The 23634-nt window shown below is 34.7% G+C and overlaps 1 protein-coding gene across 1 annotated transcript; it reads right to left on the bottom strand.

Annotated features, from left to right (window-relative positions):
- Positions 1–5622: 5622 nt before the first annotated feature.
- On the bottom strand, positions 5623–23084 carry LOC137408390 (myo-inositol 2-dehydrogenase-like). Its single transcript, XM_068094903.1, has 8 exons — positions 22968–23084; positions 21789–21936; positions 19131–19201; positions 18796–18904; positions 15282–15403; positions 11373–11596; positions 10348–10513; positions 5623–5960 (listed from the first exon to the last, which is right to left on the bottom strand). The coding sequence occupies exons 1-8, from the start codon at positions 23032–23034 to the stop codon at positions 5851–5853; spliced, it is 1017 nt and encodes a 338-aa protein (XP_067951004.1). The 5' UTR covers positions 23035–23084; the 3' UTR covers positions 5623–5850.
- Between the last annotated feature and the right edge of the window lie 550 nt (positions 23085–23634).

The following is a 23634-nucleotide window of genomic DNA, read 5'->3' as shown; positions in this document are numbered from 1 at the left end:
GGTGGCTATACAAAAGCCGGATAAATTATTTGTAAACCATAATATATATAATGCACTTACATAGTATATATCATATAAATATTGTAATACGTATACAATATATAACATATACAGTATAAAATCCGTAATGTATATAAAATACTTTTTACCAAGTTGTATTTATATAGTATAGTGTATAATATATATAGCCTATATATAAACTACTTGTACAACATGGTGTACCCAGGTTATATTTGTGAAGTGATTGAACAGCTAAAGCAGTCCGATATTCACTCACATTGTTGTAATCATCAGAGTATTGAGTGTTGTAATTGAGCTCTCTCGTTTTGTAGAATGGGCTCCCGTTCAGTAAGCTAGGAGGATGCAAGCCTGCGTCCCGCAGTTCATACCTGTCGGTAGATTGTGAGATTTCAAGAAAAGCTGGTTTGCATGATTGTAAATTTCAGCCGGCATACTGTGCATACCTTGAAGTCTAACCAATTAGCACTGACTATTAACTAGAAATGCCAGATTCAAAATACAAATTCTGATCAAGATATGGACAAATCCATTAATCTTGAGTCGGAGCTAACTCATTCTGTAACTTTGCTGCTGTCTGTTTGAGTGCTATTATTGCAAAATGTACACAAAAATTGATTAAAATACATGTGTCTATTTGTTGTAATTAAAAGATAGAAACTATACAATTATTTTTTAACACTGTGAACTAGGAGCATTAAACTGCTTGTAGTTGATTGCAATAATATTCAATATTTTACATGTACATACCAGTACATAGTACATACCAGTGGCAATACACATTCAGACTAAATCAGAGACATTGTTCAAATTTATCAGCCGCATTACTCAGGTAAAAAAGTAATTTGCCAGCATCTGAATTCAATACATATTGATACTAGAGAGGAAGAAACTTGCAGTTTATAATATTTGATAATGTGGCAGATTAAGACACTATTACTATAATAGGTTTGTATGAATGGTAATAGTAATGATCGTAATAATAATAATCATAATGATAGTAATAAGAACAAAAGGTTTGTAAAGAGAGTATCTGAAGTTTTAGTACTAAAAATAATAATAAATGATAATTATAAGAAAAATGTTCTAATAATAAATATGGTCGAAACCGATTGAGATACTTAGCTCCCATTAATTATAGTTATCATCACAAATCATTATATATATATATATATATATATATATATATATATACATAATGATGTGATGGCATTATGTATATATAATATATACTGTTTTTAAATTGCCCATTGCAGCCTATAAAACAGTGGCAGGTAATGTAGTTGCCTGCTACTTGCCATTAGCCTGGCACATGTTCGAGCGAGCTTGCTCAAATTAGCCAATGGCTAATTTGAGCAAGCTCACTTTGTGAAACATAAATAAGAGCCGCGAGAGCAAGCATGAAATAACGTTGCCCCGCACAGAGCGGTATGCGTATGTTCACCCAAATAGCAACATATATCACCCAATGAATCCATCAACCTTGCATAGCTTAATTGGTAAGATATTTGCCTGGTGAATGAGAGGTTCTAAGAACAAATCCAGCAGGAAGAGCTTTTAATTTCAAGATTTTAATAGCTAAAGCTGGACAAACCAAAGTACACACAGACAAACTTTGAGATCGATAGCTATATACATATACGTAAATATAATACATAATTAGTATGTATATACGTATACATAATTATGTACATGTATAGGTATATGTATATATATATACATATATAAACGTATATATATACGTGTATATATATATATAGATACATATACTATTACTATTACCGAATACTAGGTATACTATATATACTTAGCATTTGGTCATCAACAAACCGTAATCTGCTGGCAGCTCCTTCCGCAGGTCGATAAAGAAACTCACTGTCATAGAATTCAGCTTTGTGTGTTGTTAGATAGGGGTTGTGTCCTCTAGCCATTGACGCATCGCAGCACACCTGTAGTCATCATATGAGCATATATCACTTGCTTCCAGTAGAGAAACCATTAAACTGGATGCTATTTATGGTGCTTTAATGGATAATCTATCCTCTAATAACTGAAGCATTTCCTTTCTTATTGTTTATATATAATTATATATATATATATATATATATATATCTTTGTCTAACTCCTCCCTCCCCCTTGTCTAACTCCTCCCTCCCCCTTGTTTGACTCCTCTCTTCCCATCTCCATCCCATTGTCCGACTCCTCTCTTCCCATCTCCCTCTCCTTGTCCGACTCCTCTCTTCTCATCTCCCTCTCATTGTCCGACTCCTCTCTTCCCATCTCCCTCCCATTGTCCGACTCCTCTCTTCCCATCTCCCTCTCCTTGTCCGACTCCTCTCTTCCCAACCGCCTCCTTTTGTTTGACTCTTTTTTTCCCATCTCCCTCCCATTGTCTGACTCCTCTCTTCCCATCTCCCTACCCCTTGTCCGTCTCCTCTCTTCCGATCTCCGCTTTAATTGCCTATTTCTTTCCATTGTTTATCTTACTCTCTGTCAATGCACCAGTTTACCTGGACCTACTTTCTCTGTGAGCACATGTAAATTATATACTGTAAATAACATATTTTAGATCATTGCTTGTAACTAACAGTACACAAAGCTGTGCGCTCTCTGAATAATAAAAAAATACCCCCTACTCCATCGCTGGGACTCCATCACTGGGACTCCATAACTGTCACACATAGTTTCGACAAGACACCACAAGTTTCGAGTACATGTACGGTATGGAACACTAAACTAAAGTGCATCCCATTCAAATTCAGAAAATGCATTTTCAAGGTATTTAGAAAAACTTTCAACTAGTTAGCCTGGTTCCTTAGAAAGACATGTTTATGTTAGGAACTCTTAAAATAAAATGTTTTTGGTGACACTTAAAAAGACATTGCGTACTCCAGTATTATTATTGTCATCATTGATTTATCTCAGCTCTCTATCTGCTAGTTTACTGGTAGGACCCCTTTCTTCAGATATCTGGTAAGGTCCCCTTTCTTCAGATATCTGATAAGGTCCCCTTTCTTCAGATATCTGGTAAGGTCCCCTTTCTTCAGATATCTGGTAAGGTCCCCTTTCTTCAGATCTCTAGTAAGGTCCCCTTTCTTCAGATATCTAGTAAAGTCCCCTTTCTTCAGATATCTGGTAAGGTCCCCTTTCTTCAGGTATCTAGTAAGGTCCTCTTTCTTCAGATATCTGGTAAGGTCCCCTTTCTTCAGATATCTAGTAAGGTCCCCTTTCTTCAGATATCTAGTAAAGTCCCCTTTCTTCAGATATCTGCTAAGGTCCCCTTTCTTCAGGTATCTAGTAAGGTCCTCTTTCTTCAGATATCTGGTAAGGTCCCCTTTCTTCAGATATCTAGTAAGGTCCCCTTTCTTCAGATATCTAGTAAAGTCCCCTTTCTTCAGATATCTGCTAAGGTCCCCTTTCTTCAGGTATCTAGTAAGGTCCTCTTTCTTCAGATATCTGGTAAGGTCCCCTTTCTTCAGATATCTAGTAAGGTCCCCTTTCTTCAGATATCCAATGCTTTCCTTAGTATCCTTACAGATTCTCACAGAGCTGGAAACTGTGCCCTGTCTCTGCGTTGTTATTATAATTAACTCAAAATTATTAATATTCCACTAAAACCTACAAACCTCGATTACGTGACCAAGCCGGAATGGTAAAAGCTACTCACCAATGGGTTGAATGCATCTAGCTTGTCATTCAACCTTCTGCTGCCTTTTGCTGGCATTATGTATGAATATCAACAATGAGTTCAAAAAGTATTGTTGAGTGCCAAGCCAATACTTCCGTTTGCTACAAGGTCAATATATAGAATGCTTAATAATAGGATTAATGTGCTGATGATAATAATTTAACTAAATAATCTTGTACTTTTCATGTTTTGTGAAATATTTATATGCGGTAATTAAAAACTATAAAATATACCTTGTTGTGGCATTAAATATTTTTAATTTGTGAGAGCAATCCCTCGAAGATAGAGTATGTCTGCTTAACTTATTGCAAGCGGAGTCTGTTCGTGTTTTTGAGAGCCAGTGTTACATGAACAATATCTCTGTGATCTTGGCTGGACATGTCTGAGTCTAGTAGCAAGGGAACCTCTACAACTGGAGATATGTCCAGTTGCTGAGAGCAATTTAACATTGGACGTCATTCCTCTCACCACCATCGGGCTTTCTTAGGAATTGAACATCAACCTGTTGTTCATAGGTCGGGCGTTTTAGACCACTAGGCTATGTATGGCAGATTCACAATTGCTAATTATCGCTTCTTTGATCTCCTTGTTTTTTTTAATGATTGTATCAAATGTTGATTAAAAAGCTCTTATATTGTATTAAATATATGTGGGGCCTACACTTTGTACAATATATGTGGGGCCTACACTTTTTTCAATATATGTAGAGCCTACATTTTTTACAATATATGTAGGGCCTACACTTTTTACAATATATGTAGGGCCTACACTTTTTACAATATATGTGGGGCCTACACTTTTTACAATATATGTGGGGCCTACACTTTTTACAATATATGTAGGGCCTACACTTTTTACAATATATGTAGGGCCTACACTTTTTACAATATTTGTAGGGCCTACACTTTTTACAATATATGTACACTTTTTTAGAAGAGAAAAATTCTAAGAGCTACTGAGTTATGTATTTCCACAGCATTGACATATTCACCTATTTAGAATCATTGCATGAGACCAGGTGTGTGGTGGTCAATTTACTAATTGGGTTGAAACAACTTGGAAATGTTGAGGTCATTTGATGCCAGTGCACTTATAGTTGTTAGTGATACTCGTGAATACTACAGAGAGGTATGTGCGGGGCGGCCATGTGTCATTCACTCATGGGAACTACAGAGAGGTATGTCGCGTATGTGTGGGGCTGCCATGTGTGGGGCAGCCATGTGTGGGGCAGCCATGTGTGGGGCAGTTATGTGTGGGGCAGCCATGTGTCGAGTAGCCATGTGTGGGGCAGCCATGTGTGTAGTAGCCATGTGTGGGGTAGCCATTTGTCATTCAATAGAGCAGAAGCTATTAAAGGAGTTTATTACATATTTTAAGCTAAATCAGCAAATATTTTGCTGATATATTATAACTATTTTGCTCTTTAAGCTGCTAGAAGTTTTAACCAGGGCCTTAAAGTATAGATTTCCATCATAAAGTTTAATCTACAGAGGATAGTAATACAAAGCGAAACAAATGTGTTCACTGAGAAGCCACTATATCATTGTCAAAAAAACAAAACTTCCTTTCTGAGGCTTTTGCAGATATAAAAGGTCAATATTTGTATTTGCATCGTTATGTAGCAAAAACCTTTGATTGTCCATCTTTTTGTAAAACTAGTTTATTTTTCTCAATTGATTATCAACTGATTTGACGGAAGTCATGTGTCAATTGATGCATGTATTAATTGATTGGTCTTATTGATTCAGATCTATCAGCAGTGAGCTTTTCTATGAGGTCAAATAATGCTCTCACAGTGAATGCCTTCGCAAAAATTTAGCAAAGCGAAATGGCGTCGAATTGATTCTGATTTTACTGTTTCTATGAATCGAAGTGGATGCAACTCTGAACCCATTCAAAGAATAGAAACACCATGATAAATTTAAGAAAGCATCTGTAAACAGATGGATATATTTCAGAATATCAATCCGCAGAAATGAGCTATAACGCTATCGCATCTATCTTGAAAACCTTTTGCAACTATGCCACTAGAAGAAACCTTCAACGTGGTATTTCTAATGAAAGCAAAATGTTTAACAAGAATATAATGGTCAGCGGTGTTTAGCCACCATGTTTATATAAACTATAAACATGTCAGACAGTATCTAGTAGGTCATGTCTATCTGCTGGCCTGTCCTGCTAGACCTCTCCAACGCATCAGCTATCTTTGATATATTCAATGTGTTCTCCTTTGTGATCTCCATCTCCTCCTCACCTGCAATCATAAACGTTTCCTAATGTTGAAACTTTTATCTCAAACTTAAGCTTTATTGAATTCTGTCTTGTCCAAAAAGTTTGTCATAACCTTGATTTACTATAGTGTACATGTTTTACATCAGCTACATTCATTAATACATGTATTACGGCCATGTATTGTAGTCGACAGCTTGATATAGCCTGATACCGAGTTGAAAATAGCTTACGAATTTCATAATAGACTATATTAATATTATATCTTTATGTTCGTGATATTATTTCAATTACTAATATTATATCTTTATGTTCGTTATATTATATTAATTACTAATATTATATCTTTATGTTCGTTATATTATATCAATTACTAATATTTCTAATGCTTGCAGTCCCGTGCGCTGTGAAAGATCACGCTGTGTGATAACTATGTGCACAATTAATCCAAAATGCGGCAACATGGCTGCATAGTTTAGTGGTATAGTGCTTGACTTCACATCTGTGCGCCCGAATATTTAAATTGAACCCCTTGAAATGCAATCTTTTTTTAAGGTTTTGAGCTGGCTTCGGAGGGACAGACAGACATGGCTCTTACTAAAGTAAAGACTAGTAACTGTACACATGTAATACAACCTTAATTCACTAGCCTGACTCACATATACTACAACCTTAACTCACTAGCCTGACTCACATGTAATACAACCTTAATTCACTAGCCTGACTCACATATACTACAACCTCAATTCACTAGCCTGACTCACATGTACTACAACCTTAATTCACTAGCCTGACTCACATGTACTACAACCTTAACTCACTAGCCTGACTCACATGTACTACAACCTTAATTCACTAGCCTGATTCGCATGTACTACAACCTTAATTCACTATCCCGACTCTTCCACAATGCTATTAGATTACCAACTTATAAAATATGTCTGTTCAACTCACTCAATAATTCCTGATTGCTATATTTTTCTTTCTTTCTTGTGGCATGCAATAAAAACCTCCTTTTGTCGATGATTACCAATGCCAATAAAAAGCTCTGCATGCCTCTACATGCCTCTGCATGCCTCTACATGCCTCTGCATGCCTCTACATGCCTCTGCATGCCTCTTCATGCCTCTACATGCCTCTGCATGCCTCTACATGCCTCTACATGCCTCTACATGCCTCTGCATGCCTCTGCATGCCTCTACATGCCTCTACATGCCTCTACATGCCTCTACATGCCTCTACATGCCTCTGCATGCCTCTTCATGCCTCTACATGCCTCTGCATGCCTCTACATGCCTCTACATGCCTCTACATGCCTCTACATGCCTCTACATGCCTCTGCATGCCTCTACATGCCTCTACATGCCTCTACATGCCTCTACATGCCTCTGCATGCCTCTGCATGCCTCTACATGCCTCTACATGCCTCTGCATGCCTCTACATGCCTCTACATGCCTCTACATGCCTCTACATGCCTCTGCATGCCTCTGCATGCCTCTACATGCCTCTACATGCCTCTACATGCCTCTACATGCCTCTACATGCCTCTACATGCCTCTACATGCCTCCACACTATTTTTACCAGAACAATGTTTAAAGAAAACAATTTAATACTTGATTTGGACAAAAAGGGTAAAAAGAATATTTTATTATTTCAAGGGTTTTGACTTTTCTGTTTGCCCTTATACAAGCCGGTAATGAGCTTTTCCTCCTAAAGGTAAACTAAAACGTAATTGTATTTTTGTATCTGGAGTTTAATCAAAACATCTGCTGTTTACAGCAGATGTTTTGATTCGAACAGTAGTTTAAAAAGTATCATTGATGAGCCCGTGTGTCAAGGTCATTCCAAATTACTACTGAACAAGATAATACACTAATATACAAATAAAAAGGATGCTTTAGTAAATCTAGTAAATTGTTATCGTGTCAAGAGTGTACAGAGGCATACAGAGTTGCAGAACATGTTGAAGATTCTTTTCATAAGAAACTTTATACATCAAAGGACAATTTTTTCACTAAAAACTGTTTTGTAATTACTATTTTATTTAAAGATTATTTTTTAGAGCAGATATTGGTTTAGATTGAGAACTTAAGCTGTAAAGTTGAATAATCTGTCATGTAGAGCTTGGCTATTAAAAGAAGCATTCAAGTCGAGATGACTGCGAATGTATGTTCCTGGATAAATAATATATCATCCAGCCAATTATTTTAACAACAAAGGTTATAGTAAAGACTATAGTAAAGATTATAGTAAAGATCATAGTAAAGATTATAGTAAAGACTATAGTAAAGATTATAGTAAAGATTATAGTAAAGACTATAGTAAAGACTATAGTAAAGATTATAGTAAAGATTATAGTAAAGACTATAGTAAAGATTATAGTAAAGACTATAGTAAAGATTATAGTAAAGATTATAGTAAAGACTATAGTAAAGACTATAGTAAAGATTATAGTAAAGATTATAGTAAAGACTATAGTAAAGATTATAGTAAAGACTATAGTAAAGACTATAGTAAAGATTATAGTAAAGACTATAGTAAAGATTATAGTAAAGATTATAGTAAAGATTATAGTAAATACTATAGTAAAGACTATAGTAAAGATTATAGTAAAGATTATAGTAAAGATTATAGTAAAGACTATAGTAAAGATTATAGTAAAGACTATAGTAAAGATTATAGTAAAGATTATAGTAAAGATTATAGTAAAGATTATAGTAAAGACTATAGTAAAGATTATAGTAAAGATTATAGTAAAGACTATAGTAAAGATTATAGTAAAGATTATAGTAAAGATTATAGTAAAGATTATAGTAAACATTATAGGAAATATTATAGTAAAGACTATAGTAAAGATTATAGTAAAGATTATAGTAAAGATTATAGTAAAGATTATAGTAAAGATTATAGTAAAGACTATAGTAAAGACTATAGTAAAGATTATAGTAAAGATTATAGTAAAGACTATAGTAAAGATTATAGTAAAGATTATAGTAAAGATTATAGTAAAGATTATAGTAAAGACTATAGTAAAGACTATAGTAAAGATTATAGTAAAGATTATAGTAAAGACTATAGTAAAGATTATAGTAAAGATTATAGTAAAGATTATAGTAAAGATTATAGTAAAGACTATAGTAAAGACTATAGTAAAGATTATAGTAAAGATTATAGTAAAGATTATAGTAAAGACTATAGTAAAGATTATAGTAAAGATTATAGTAAAGACTATAGTAAAGACTATAGTAAAGATTATAGTAAAGATTATAGTAAAGACTATAGTAAAGATTATAGTAAAGACTATAGTAAAGATTATAGTAAAGATTATAGTAAAGACTATAGTAAAGACTATAGTAAAGATTATAGTAAAGATTATAGTAAAGACTATAGTAAAGATTATAGTAAAGACTATAGTAAAGACTATAGTAAAGATTATAGTAAAGACTATAGTAAAGATTATAGTAAAGATTATAGTAAAGATTATAGTAAATACTATAGTAAAGACTATAGTAAAGATTATAGTAAAGATTATAGTAAAGATTATAGTAAAGACTATAGTAAAGATTATAGTAAAGACTATAGTAAAGATTATAGTAAAGATTATAGTAAAGATTATAGTAAAGATTATAGTAAAGACTATAGTAAAGATTATAGTAAAGATTATAGTAAAGACTATAGTAAAGATTATAGTAAAGATTATAGTAAAGATTATAGTAAAGATTATAGTAAACATTATAGGAAATATTATAGTAAAGACTATAGTAAAGATTATAGTAAAGATTATAGTAAAGATTATAGTAAAGATTATAGTAAAGATTATAGTAAAGACTATAGTAAAGACTATAGTAAAGATTATAGTAAAGATTATAGTAAAGACTATAGTAAAGATTATAGTAAAGATTATAGTAAAGATTATAGTAAAGATTATAGTAAAGACTATAGTAATGATTATAGTAAAGATTACAGTAAAGACTATAGTAAAGACTATAGTAAAGATTATAGTAAAGATTATAGTAAAGACTATAGTAAAGACTATAGCAAAGACTATAGTAAAAATTATAGTAAAGATTTTAGTAAAGACTATAGTAAAGACTGTAGTAAAGACTATAGTAAAGATTACAGTAAAGACTATAGTAAAGACTATAGTAAAGATTATAGTAAAGATTATAGTAAAGATTATAGTAAAGATTATAGTAAAGACTATAGTAAATATTATAGTAAAGATTATAGTAAAGATTATAGTAAAGATTATAGTAAAGATTATTATATGATGTTGTTAGACAAGAAAAATAATGCTAAAAGCCTTCACAAGTAGTATAAATAAATGAATTAATTGTGCTTCTCATATAAGACTGCATAGTACTCGACTTTGAAGTAAACATTTTGAGTATATCGTTTTGCAAAGCCAACCTCTAACAACCCGGCAGAAGTGCTCGAGTGCCTGGATGTAGCTGTCCTCATATCTGTCATTGAATGAATTATAAATTCGGCCAGATGTCATTCCTTGCTCACTCTCCCTCACCAAGTTGTTTGGCCTCTGATTTTGGTTCAGCAGCATTCCTTTAGAGCCGAACAACTGCAAACCAGCGCCAGTACTTAGATAAATGTTAAAATAAGTGAGGTTGTTTTCTACCTAGCTAGTTTTTGTAGTTGGTTATCGTTCAGTTCTGTTAGATTTTTGGCATGACTAGATGTTTCCCTATTGCTCTATCCACAGCAACAATCAACAGCTTTCACACGGTGTGCTCCTTCCAGCTTTTTTACCTACCGTACTTTTCAGACTATTAGCCACTACTTTTTTTATGTTTTGAGCCATGCTGCTTATGTAAGGGTGCAGCTATTTTATTCTATTCATTAACCAGAATCTCTGGTTAGTGTGCCTCTAGCGGTAAAAAAACGAAACAATGCCTAATGGTACTGTTCCGTTAGACCATAGGTTAAAAAGCGTCAGTTAATACAAAACAGTGTCGTTAGGCACTGCTCCGTTTTAAACAGCAAAGTTGCTGCCGTGTTAAAAAGCACTGTCCTGAGTTCTGCAGCCTATACAAAGATGCGGCCTATGTATTGTTTTATTATCGTTTTTGAAAAATAAAGCAGATGCGGCTTAAATAGGTGTGCGGTTTTTAGCCCGAAAAGTATGGTACATGTATAAGCAAACTTATGTTTTTTAAATCCAAGTTTGAAATTAAAATAACGATGTTCAGATAATGGATAGTCAGATAATGACAGCTCATAGAATTTACAGTTGATTAAATGAATAGAGAGTAATTTTAGATGGAAAAGGAGGTTTTCAGCATATGTAAGTTTAACTCTTTAATTACAAAATAACAGTTGACAATGCTAATGTAAATGCTAATGTAAAGGCTAATGTAGAGGCTGAACAAAGACCGCATTGCGAGGAGCTGCTGCAGCCTGCAGATAATTGCTGCTTTTACCTCAATACGTTGATCATAGCCGTAGACAGCATCTCTACTTGTATCAATGACAGCCACTGTGCCCGACTTGAATTTCATAACAGCCGCGACTGTATCTACATCATTCATCGCTTTAATTTCTTCACAGAATGCGTGAGCCGAAGCAAACACCTGCACTGGATAGTCTCCCATCATCCAGCATATCAGGTCTATGTCATGCACAAGACAGTCATGAAATACTCCACCTGCAAAGCATGTCAGCGATATTGTCTATGTCTAACAAGTTTACATTATACAAGTCAGGAAATAGACTAGAAAATTGCTGCATCAAAGCTTTACTCATGTCAAGTTTTACGATTTTATCAAAAGTATAGTTATTTGTGTATCATTTGAGAGATTTGTTGTTGTTTTAGGTGATCTGACTGCCAGGATGTTTCCAAATTAAAATGGACAAAATTTAATCACAGTTAAAACTCTCAGAAACGAAAAGACGGGCTCAGACTTCCTCAAAAATGCTATAAATTAATACTGTTTGTGAGTGTGAGCTTATAATGCCATGAATTCATACTGTTTGTGAGTGTGAGCTTATAATGAGCTCATTCTGTAGTCTTCTACAAACACGGAAATTTATAAAATAAATGTTTCTGATTATCACAAACACAAAACAGTTTTTTTAAAGTAAAAATATACAAAAAATATTAATAAAAATATACAAGTTTGTTATATAATCGAATCAACTATTTGCAATATCAAATCGAAGTGCCTGGTGAGTTTTGGAAATTGTCATACAACAATTGCTCTACATACAACTGGCCAGGTACTTCTGTTGACACAGCCATGAAAGCAGCATTTTAATATTACCTAGTGATCCAACAATATTTCCTCTCTCAAGTGAGCATAATTAAATATGAATTCATAACAATTCATTGAAAAGCTTTGCTAAAGCTTATTGGGGCTTCTGTTTCAATGGCTCCAAGACATATATAGCATTCCAGTCTGGCTTGTAATATTGACACACCACTTTCAATTCCACATACATGTATATATACACTGTATAAGGGGCGGATCTATTGTGGTGCATATGGTGCAAATGCACCACCATAAATATGGCAAAAAATTTAAAAAAAAAGATTTAAAATCCATCAAGAATTGAGTAAATGACAATTCATTTCACTGAGAACTTGCTTTGGGAGGAAATGAACAAAAACGGCCTAGTAGAGCTCGTTATAAAGAACCAGTTTTAATAACATTGACCTGAATTTGTTTAGCTTATAAACAAATGAGGGTGGTCCCAATAAACATCCCTAATTGAGCCACAACTTTTTCCAAAGAAGTACTACAAGCAACTTTAAAAGCAAAATGTCTCAAAAGAAAGGTCAAGAACGAACTTTGGATCATTTCTTTCGATGACAAAACAACAATTCAAAAAAGTATGCCTTAATATATCTGTTTTATAATAGCATCGTTATGTACCTAATACTACGAAACATTTTTATGGTAGTTTGCAGAAATGATGGCTAATTTCTGCAAAGCCAAACCAAATGGCTGCTGAGGTTTTGTGATTAATTTTGTCTTGATTTTATTTTATTGCATAAATGTTTGTTAACATTGTTAACTTTCCGTTTACATGTAATCTTGATATACTGTACATAGTATAAGGAACATTATAAAACATCAATTTAATTAATCATATCTAATGTCAATTTTTACGTCTAAACTTGTTGTTTGCTGCAAATAAATGATTACACTTTTTTGGGCTCAAACACACCTCTCCTTCATTCTAAGATTCCTTCATTCACTCCCACTCTCGATATATTACACAAATTTTGCACCACGCACTTTTTTTCTATATCCGCCCCTGATTTAAAATAACAGTATATATACTAGCTGTACTACCCGGCATTGCCCGGGTAATAAAACAAGTCTTTGGTCAGAAAATTGATTTGTATTTAACATATAACAACATTTGCCATTCTAACTTTCAAACTGCATATCACGAGAAAAGGGTTTTGCGTAACTGAAATAAATTAAGAGAGAAAATAAAAACAACTAAAGATTTTCAAACTTTGTCAAACAACTTTTAAACTTCATATCATAAGGAAATTGTTTCGTGCAGACCAAATATATTAAAAAATAAAACGACTATAAAAAGGTTTAGATGTAAATGTGAAATAATTAGCAAGTAATAGCTAAATTAAGTCGGTTTTGCTACAATTACAATAAAAAATGATTTGGTAATGATACAATCAATACAAACTGAGAAAACAAAATAAAAGTCCTGAATATGTAGAATTAATAATAATAATTCTTGCATAGAAGTGTGTGTGTGTGTGTGTATAAAAAAGGTTACTGTTCCACCAAAAGCTATCTAGCAAAACTTTGAATACGGCGATACGGAGACAATATAATTGTCTGCGCGAGAAAAATTGGCCTTGACCCCAGATATAGTAATCGAACCTTACAAAAAATATATCTTAACAGGGGCGTCGTAACGCGTGGCCGCATTGGTAAAATAATCCACGTGCGCTATAGCCGGGATGACAGATCCACATACTTGGAGACATATATGTATATAGATAAAGATAATATATATAAGTATATTTATAGACTGATTACTGTGTCAAATACATACATCACGTTTCCATGGAGATGGATGATGCAGTTTTGGAGTTGTGTGCACATTGAGTTACTGTGCGAAATGTTTCAATAGAAATTCACAAGTTGCGGATTAACGCAGGTGCTTTGTTAAAGAAGATAAGCCTTTCTATTGAGAGGTTATAGCAGTGCATTTAGAACTGTACAAGTGGAAATACCACTTGTAACATCATAAACAAATGTAGAAACAACTGTAAAGGTTTAAAACTAAAAAGAACTAATCATTATTTAGTCACAATAATTAGATCTATATTTACTTATTGAACTATAGATATAAATTTGTTATGTAATCAATGAATACCAGCTATTTACCAGAAGTTACCCTCACAAATGTAACAGCGACATATGATCACATTGTATCTAGAGTTAGTACACGGTGGTCATAGCTGAATGCTAGAGTTATTACACGGTGGTCATAGCTGAATGCTAGAGTTAGTACACGGTGGTCATAGCTGAATGCTAGAGTTAGTACACGGTGGTCATAGCTGAATGCTAGAGTTAGTACACGGTGGTCATAGCTGAATGCTAGAGTTAGTACACGGTGGTCATAGCTGAATGCTAGAGTTAGTACACGGTGGTCATAGCTGAATGCTAGAGTTAGTACACGGTGGTCATAGCTGAATGCTAGAGTTAGTACACGGTGGTCATAGCTGAATGCTAGAGTTAGTACACGGTGGTCATAGCTGAATGCTAGAGTTAGTACACGGTGGTCATAGCTGAATGCTAGAGTTAGTACACGGTGGTCATAGCTTAATGCTAGAGCTAGTACACGGTGGTCATAGCTGAATGCTAGAGTTAGTACACGGTGGTCATAGCTGAATGCTAGAGTTAGTACACGGTGGTCATAGCTGAATGCTAGAGCTAGTGCATGGTGGTCATAGCTGAATGCTAGAGTTAGTACATGGTGGTCATAGCTGAATGCTAGAGTTAGTACATGGTGGTCATAGCTGAATGCTAGAGTTAGTACACGGTGGTCATAGCTGAATGCTAGAGTTAGTGCACGGTGGTCATAGCTGAATGCTAGAGTTAGTGCACGGTGGTCATAGCTGAATGCTAGAGTTAGTACACGGTGGTCATAGCTGAATGCTAGAGTTAGTGCACGGTGGTCATAGCTGAATGCTAGAGAATCGTGTCTGTGTGGTTGGTGTTTATGCTGCTGATTTTAACATTTATAGCAAAAACAGCTTTTTAAACTTGTCAAAGTTAATTCATTGCAGCCAAAAATATCGCCTGATGCCATCTTTTTTCAACTTGAAACAGAAAAGGAAACCAAACCTGAAATCTTAAGGTACTCCATGGGTGGAAAAGGAGCATCTCGCGCACAAGATTTCACCATCTGGATCTGACCTATCTGATCACGAGACTTGTGCATTTGTCTTAGGCTAGGGTCATACCGCCTGCAGCAGTCGAACAGTGATTATTAAACCATAACTGTCACATGCAACTTTTATCGTATTTTCTAGGTAAATCAGACAAGCCGATTTCGATTTTGTACTCAAAATAAAGACTGGTCCACTAACCTTCAAAGTCATGAAGGCTTTTTAAAGCGTTTCAATATCTGTCTCAAAAACAACACAATCGGCACAACAAGCTCCCCCATAAATATGTGACGTAGCCTAGCTTTTTAGGAACGGAGGTTAGGGATGTTTAGTCAGATTTAAAATAATAGAGATGTGTCTTTAACCCCATTATTATCTAAATGCAGCCAGTACAATAATCTCAGTCTTTTTATGAAAGGTAGATAAACTATATAAAATGGCTCGTAGCTTGTTACAGGATGTTTAATAAGCTGAACGCCAAGAAAATGAGCTCAAAAACAGCGATTTTATCACAAGCTAGCGTTGTTATCGCACTTTTTTGAGCTCATTTTTGAATACGCAAGTTAAATCGCTCATCTACCTTTCAGAAAAGAGTGAGATTATTTTGAAGGCTGAACTTGAATAAATAATGGGTTTTAAGACACCCATCTCTATCATTCTAAATCGGACTAAACATCCCTAACTTCCATTCCTAAAAAGCTAGGTTATGTCAAGTATTTATGGGGGGAGCTTGTTGTGCCGATCGTGCTGTTTTTGAGACTGGTATTAAAATGCTGTAAAAAAGCCTTCATTACTCTGAAAGTTAGTGGACCAATCTTTATTTTGAGTACAAAATCGGAATCAGCGTGTCTGATTTACCTAGTAAATACGATAAAAGTTGTACGTGACAGTTATGGTTTAAGACAGATTTTGCCTGCAGCAGTCATTATTACAGAAGCAAGTGTATTGTTCTAGCACTAAACAGCAACAACAAAGTAACTTGTTGTTTGGTATAAATATGGCGTTTAATGTTAAGCTACATATCATGATGTCACAAAACTTCATAACAATGACATAAAATAACAGTTTACTAAAGCTTAATTCGTAGAAAACGTTGTACGATAATATATGTTAGATGCAAATTCCATCAATTTTATTTTCAACCAATCTATAGACAAATAATATTTTACAATCGAGAATAATCTATAGTTAAAATAGTTTTATTATTCTATAGACAGTTCATAGAGTAAAATAAAAGCTATTTAGCCTATAGCCAATGTGTATTGAATAACTCTATAAATACAGAATACATGAATTTCCCTTGGTCTATTCTTCAGACATCCGACAGGCCACTCTAACCAGCACCAGTACATTTAAAAGGACTAGCTGTACTACCCGGCATCGCCCGAGTAATAAACAAATCTTTAGACTGAAAATTTATTTTTATATATAACATACCATTATAACATACCATATATAGCATACCGTATACAACATTGACCATTCTTACTTTTGAACTTCATATCATGAGAAAATATTTTTAAGCAGTTCAAATGAATTAAGAGGGAAAAGAAAACAATTGTAAAGGTTTTCAAGCTTTTTCCAATAACTACAACTTTTAAATTTCATATCATGAAAAAAGTGTTTTGTTGAAATAAATTAAGAAGAAGAGTAAAACTGTAAATGTGTTTAAATGTGAAATAATTAGCAAGTAATGGCTAAATACAATCTGTTTAGTTATGATTACAATGAAAAATTATTTAATAAAGTTGAAATTAAATTTAGTTCAAAAAATACTTCACCGAAGTTGTTTTCTTGCCTTGGAACATATTACATAATTTACATAGTTTTATTTTCATGGGAAAAATTGTTTCGGATTTAGAACAACTCTGTTTTTGAGCAATCTTCTTACACGTCGCTGAAAGTTATGAAATTGTAAATTTACAGTGGTTTGAAAACCTTTACAGTTGTTTAATTTATTTTTAATTTAGTTGTTCTGCACAAAACCTTTTCCTCATGATATTAAGTTTGAAAGTTACAGTTGTTTGAAAAAGTTTAAAAACCTTTATAGTTGTTTTTATTTTCTCTCTTCATTTATTTCAATTACACAAAACACTTCTTTCATGATATGTAGTTTGAAAGTTAGAATGGCAAATGTTGTTATATATTAAATACAAATCAATTTTCTGTCCAAAAAGGCTTTTCTATTACCCGGGCAACACCGGGTAGCACAGCTAGTTTATATATATATATTTATTTATATTATTTATATATATACATGTATATATATATATATATATATATATATATATATATATATATATATATATATATATATATATATATATATATATATATATATATATATATATATATATATATATATATAGGAGGAGATAGAAGGAGATACGAGGAGATAGGAGGAGATAGGAGGAGATGAGAGGAGATGGGAGGAGATGGGAGGAGATGGGAGGAGATAGGAGGAGATGGGAGGAGATGAGAGGAGATAGGAGGAGATGGGAGGAGATGGGAGGAGATAGGAGGAGATAGGAGGAGATAGGAGGAGATGGGAGGAGATGGGAGGAGATGGGAGGAGATAGGAGGAGATGGGAGGAGATGGGAGGAGATGGGAGGAGATGGGAGGAGATGGGAGGAGATGGGAGGAGATGGGAAGAGATGGGAGGAGATAGGAGGAGATGGGAGGAGATAGGAGGAGATAGAAGGAGATAGGAGGAGATGGGAGGAGATAGGAAGAGATAGGAGGAGATAGGAGGAGATGGGAGGAGATGGGAGGAGATGGGAGGAGATAGGAGGAGATGGGAGGAGATGGGAGGAGATGGGAGGAGATGGGAATAGATAGGAGGAGATGGGAGGAGATGGGAGGAGATAGGAGGAGATAGGAGGAGATGGGAGGAGATGGGAGGAGATGGGAGGAGATGGGAGGAGATGGGAGGAGATGGGAGGAGATGGGAGGAGATGGGAGGAGATGGGAGGAGATGGGAGGAGATGGGAGGAGATGGGAGGAGATGGGAGGAGATGGGAGGAGATGGGAGGAGATGGGAGGAGATGGGAGGAGATGGGAGGAGATAGGAGGAGATGGGAGGAGATGGGAGGAGATGGGAGGAGATGGGAGGAGATGGGAGGAGATGGGAGGAGATGGGAGGAGATGGGAGGAGATAGGAGGAGATGGGAGGAGATAGGAGGAGATGGGAGGAGATAGGAGGAGATGGGAGGAGATAGCAGATATAGTATCTATACCCAACATTAACTGAAAAAACTTGCATAAATCATTTGAAGACCACAAAAGACCACGGTAGAGAACCTAGCAAAAGTGTGGTTAACCTCTCATGTAAATTATATGTATAGTTGATTAAACAAACATATAAATTTATGCAGCGGCTAGGGCGACATTACCATAGAGATCTATTTGGCTGAAAATAACAATTAGCATAGGAAAATTGCGAGTAACAAGCATATTGCTTTCCACATACCTGTTGAAAGAACAGAAAAGCGCAACACCGTTTTCTGCTGCCACGTTGTAGCAGTTTTCAATAGCCTCATCAGTGGCAGCGATGGGTTTTTCACAGAATATTGCTTTACCTGCAGTTGGTTAGAGTTCAATGGCAGCAAACACACAAAGTTACATGGAAAAGGTTAACAGGTACATTATTAAGTTGTGTAACAGGGTTCCAGATTATTTTATGAATTTAAGGTGACAGGGCAATAAGGTGCTTTATAGCAAAGTGACAGGGCAATAAGGTGCTTTATAACATGTTGACGGGGCAATAACGTGTTTTACAACATGGTGTTTTAACAAGAGTACCACCTGCACGAGCTGCCGCTAGAACGATCTCCTCATGCTCAAAGGTCGGTGTGCTGACTAGTACAAAATCCAATCTGTATAAGAGAAAACATATAGTAATAGTTATATATAGTATGTATAGATAAACATTTATAATATGTTATTTGTTTTTATGTGTTCTAGCAAAGAGCAGTCATAAAGCAGAGGCTATTAGTGTGGCAGGATATATATATATACATTGTATATATAGCCTTCAATTAAGTTCATTGCACTTTTTACATTAATTGCAAGCTTGGGAAATGACTAGTTATGAGTTTTATGTGCTCATATCATTTTCAGTAACCAAATGTTCTTAATTCAAACTAATAGTTAATTACAAATGAAGCCCAGATAATTATATAGGATAATGGATAAGTAGTCAGACCTACTGCTAACAGCGCCCTACTCCATTTTATACTAGAGTTTTCCCATTTTTTACACAAATCATGTATATATATACATAATTAGTGTAAAAAATTGTGAAATATATATATTGATTTATAAAGTTTATTAAAAACTACAGATTAAAATCATTACTACTAATAGTTTCATGCAATCACGTTGCAATCTTCAGGCAGATGTAAAATGTATAAAATGTATAATGTACCGGCTATAAAATTATAAAATTATTTTATAAAGCTGAGGGCTTAATACTTTAGTGTACAGAAAATATGTCGTCAAATTATGTTGTGGAGTTAATTAGGTGTTTTCTAGCATGCCGGCATGTGGATATCAGCTCACTTCTAGTGTTAAGGCTGGCTAACTTCGGTTCAAATGTGATGAAGTACTTTTTCCATAGGCATAACGGACGAGACTTTGTTGATGTGTTGTATGATGCCGCACTTTTGATGATCTTCCAGGTTACATTGTAGTGAATGTTCTTGTCTTTTAAGTCCCATATGTATTTACTCAGTTCTGTTTGTAGCTGTTTGGTAGGATATTTAAAAGATGTTTTGTGGTTGGCTTATCTTGTTTTAAAAGTTGTTTCAGTGAGGCCCACATGCGTTTGTGTCTCTTGCGTATCGCATTCCCCAGACTCGACGGTTGCCTGATATACTATGCAGTTTGAAAGACATTCTCCATTTAGAAGGCAATTTTCCCGATTTTTGCTGTTGCATTTCCTGTCGATGTTGGTTGGTTACAGTAATGCTTGCTTATTGTGCCTGCTAATTATGTGGTTGATGTTTGAAGTACAGCTATAACTTAGCTTTACAGAGTTTTTGTTAAAGATGTTGTGTTCTGGTGGAAATTCACTCTGCAGAATCTTGAAAAATTGTTTACCGATCTTGGTGGTAACAGCTTTGTTGTATGGGGGGGGGGGGGGGGGGTTGTACCATATTGTTTGCCGTTTCCTGTTTCTGTTTGGATTAGGTTTTTTGTTGGGGTTGTTACTCTTGTAATTTAAAGAGAAGTTGTGCTTACTGTTAGAAAGTGCATTTTGAAACAGGGCTTTTGTTTCCTCGAATAGCTGCTTGTTTGACGACATGTTGGTGAGTCTTTTGTTGATGGATTCGGGTATGTTTCTTATGATTGATGGTGGATGATTTGAGTCTTTGTGTACATATGTGATTGTGTTGTTGGGTTTACTATAGGCTTTGAAGCTGTTATTGTTAAGGTCCTAAGTTACGTCTAAGAAGTTTACTACTTTCGTATTTGCTTCAATGGCAATACGTACGCTGTGTTTATGGAAGATTTCACATAGTTCTTCCTTAGTGCGCTCAATATTTTTTGCAGTATCTTTTAGTAGTCCTAGACCATCATCACAATATAAACTGAAGTTTTTGCCAAGCTTCTCAGTGATAAGGTGTAGCATGAAGGTTTCGACAATCCCATCATATACTGTATATCATTTGCGTGATTGCACATGCTAAGTTATTAATAAATACAGTGCAGCTTCAGGTCATGATGTCCCTGTTATAAGATTATTAAGAGCGATTGGAGTGGTAAGAACAGCTTAGCCTTGTAATTAGTTGTGTGTGTGTAAGAACATACGGTTGCGATCTTTGTGGATTTAAATCAACTGTAAAGCACAATTTTTATTCCTAGATTTTATTTGCTATAGCTAGACAGATGAACTATAGCTAGACAGATGAACTATAGCTAGACAGATGAACTATAGCTAGACAGATGAACGAGAGACAGACTTAAAGATTTATATATACTGAGCTGAGAATATATATCAGTTGAACTCTCTGTGAGAGATGTGACACTATTAGCCTTCGCGCAAAGCTCATCACATTTGTGATTTGAGCACTCTTGTGTCAGCGCATTAACTTTCCTAAAATCTTTGAAGTATATATAAATATAAATACACAGAAATATATACAGACACGCATGCATAAATAAGTAACCATACACATATACACACATACAAAAGCATATATATACACACACATTTACACATATAATTTAAACATATGGACATTTGTGTACAAATGCATGTGTATTAATGAAACACTGTTGCAGCTGCCACAAGAAAGTCTATTCATATAAAAATTGCCTAGTTTTAATATACTTAACTCTCAGAGTGTAGAGTTCGCTTTTTTACTTTTAAATGACATATATGTGTGCTTGTGTGTGTGTGCGTGCATGCAATTATATTTGTGTCACTTCCCAAATTTCAAACTCAAACTTCGAACTTACTTTTTGTCGTTCAGTGCTATATCTTGGTCGGCAGGAGAAAGAGCTTGACACTGAGGCTGATGGTACTGCTCTAAGAGAGACTTAGTATGATCTAGCCTTAGATCTATTGCGTAAAGCAACTCTAACTTGTAGTTCTGTACCACATTTTCTACAATATATAATTCACATTAACTCATGGCACAAATCAATGTCAAAATTAATGTTCTCTTTGACCGTGCTAATGCAATATTTAATGCATTTGAAGTATCAAGGTAGCTAAAGGTAAGTAACAGGGTAGCTAAAGGTAAGTAACAGGGTAACTTAGAGGTAAGTAACAGGGTGATTAAAGGTAAGTAATGGAATAGTTAGATGTACATGTAATTGACAGGTGGAGGTAGGTAACATGATATATATATATAAATATATATATATACATAAATATATAGATAAATATAGATAAATAGATATATACATAAATACACCCGGTTATTTACATCTAACTTGTAGCCTACCTTTATATATATATATATATATATATATATATATATATATATATATATATATATATATATATATATATATATATATAAAGGTAGACAACAAGTTAGATGTAAATAACCGGGTGTATGAAGGTAAGTAACATGATAGATAGAGGTGAGTAACAGGGTAGATAGATGTAAGCAATGAAGTGTATAGAGAAGTGTATATGTAAGTAACAAGTGAGTGAGAAAGAGAGAGTGTGTGAGAGAGAGAGAGAGTGAGTGAGAGCAAGAGAGAGAGAGTGAGAAAGAGAGAGAGTGTGAGAGAGAGAGAGAGAGAGAGCAAGAGAGAGTGAGTGAGAGAGAGAGAGGGAGAGTGAGAGCAAGAGAGAGTGAGTGAGTGAGAGAGAGAGAGAGAGAGAGAGAGAGAGTGAGAGAGAGAGAGAGAGAGAGAGCAAGAGAGAGTGAGTGAGAGAGAGAGAGAGAGTGAGTGAGATTTTTCATTTCTAGATTTCAATCGCTAAAACTGGACACAGAAATGAGCAACAAAAAGACAAACAAAAGACCAACACTAAGATATATATATATATATATATATATATATAGTTATCTACTTGTTGGTTTTGTTTAGGCATGCTTACACTGTATGAGGAGTAATATGGATGGCAACAAGTATGCATGCTATAAAGATGTGAATATATAGTACATATATCATACTTACTGATGTGAATCTGGCCAGCTCGACCCAAACCAAATATGGCCACGCCGAGTCTTTTGTTTCCCTCCATAAGTGTGTTTGTTGAATCAGTCACTAAAAGACACAGCCACTCAAGAAGAGTATCTTACAATAAGTAGCTGCAAAACTGATGATGTTATTTAATCTCAACCTAACACTCATTGGACAGCGGTAACAAATATTTATGTTAATGTGTCTGTGGCACCTGGGATACCTGTCAAGATAGTGATTAGACTGTCACAAAGATGAAATGTGATATTACGAATGTGATTGAGGTGGCTGCCTGGTATGTAATGGTTGTAGCCTGTTCGTTGCAGAGCAGATGCATATTCTGTAATGCATTATAGCCCGCACTATTCTGCATAGAATTTTACAGAATATATAAAAATAAATAGTAGTATTTGCTTTTTATAAGAGCCCTGTTTGTCCATCCATCTGTCTGAAGCCAATGTTGGGTGGTTAGGAAAAACATTCCTCCGCAAAGGAATGGAGCCCGGATATTTAGTTTTACTACCAAGCATGGTGGAATAATTGAACCAGAGTTATCACACATGATAATCTCTCACGGGTGCACAAGATTGTCAGTGTAATTGTTATTACTATATTAAAAGCGATCTGTTCAAAGCCACCATTTGGAACATTATGGAAAACA

The sequence above is a fragment of the Watersipora subatra genome, chromosome 11 (genome assembly GCF_963576615.1).
Source record: "Watersipora subatra chromosome 11, tzWatSuba1.1, whole genome shotgun sequence".
Classification (NCBI taxonomy): Eukaryota; Metazoa; Bryozoa; class Gymnolaemata; order Cheilostomatida; family Watersiporidae; genus Watersipora; species Watersipora subatra.
This window is presented reverse-complemented; position numbering and strand designations above follow the sequence as displayed.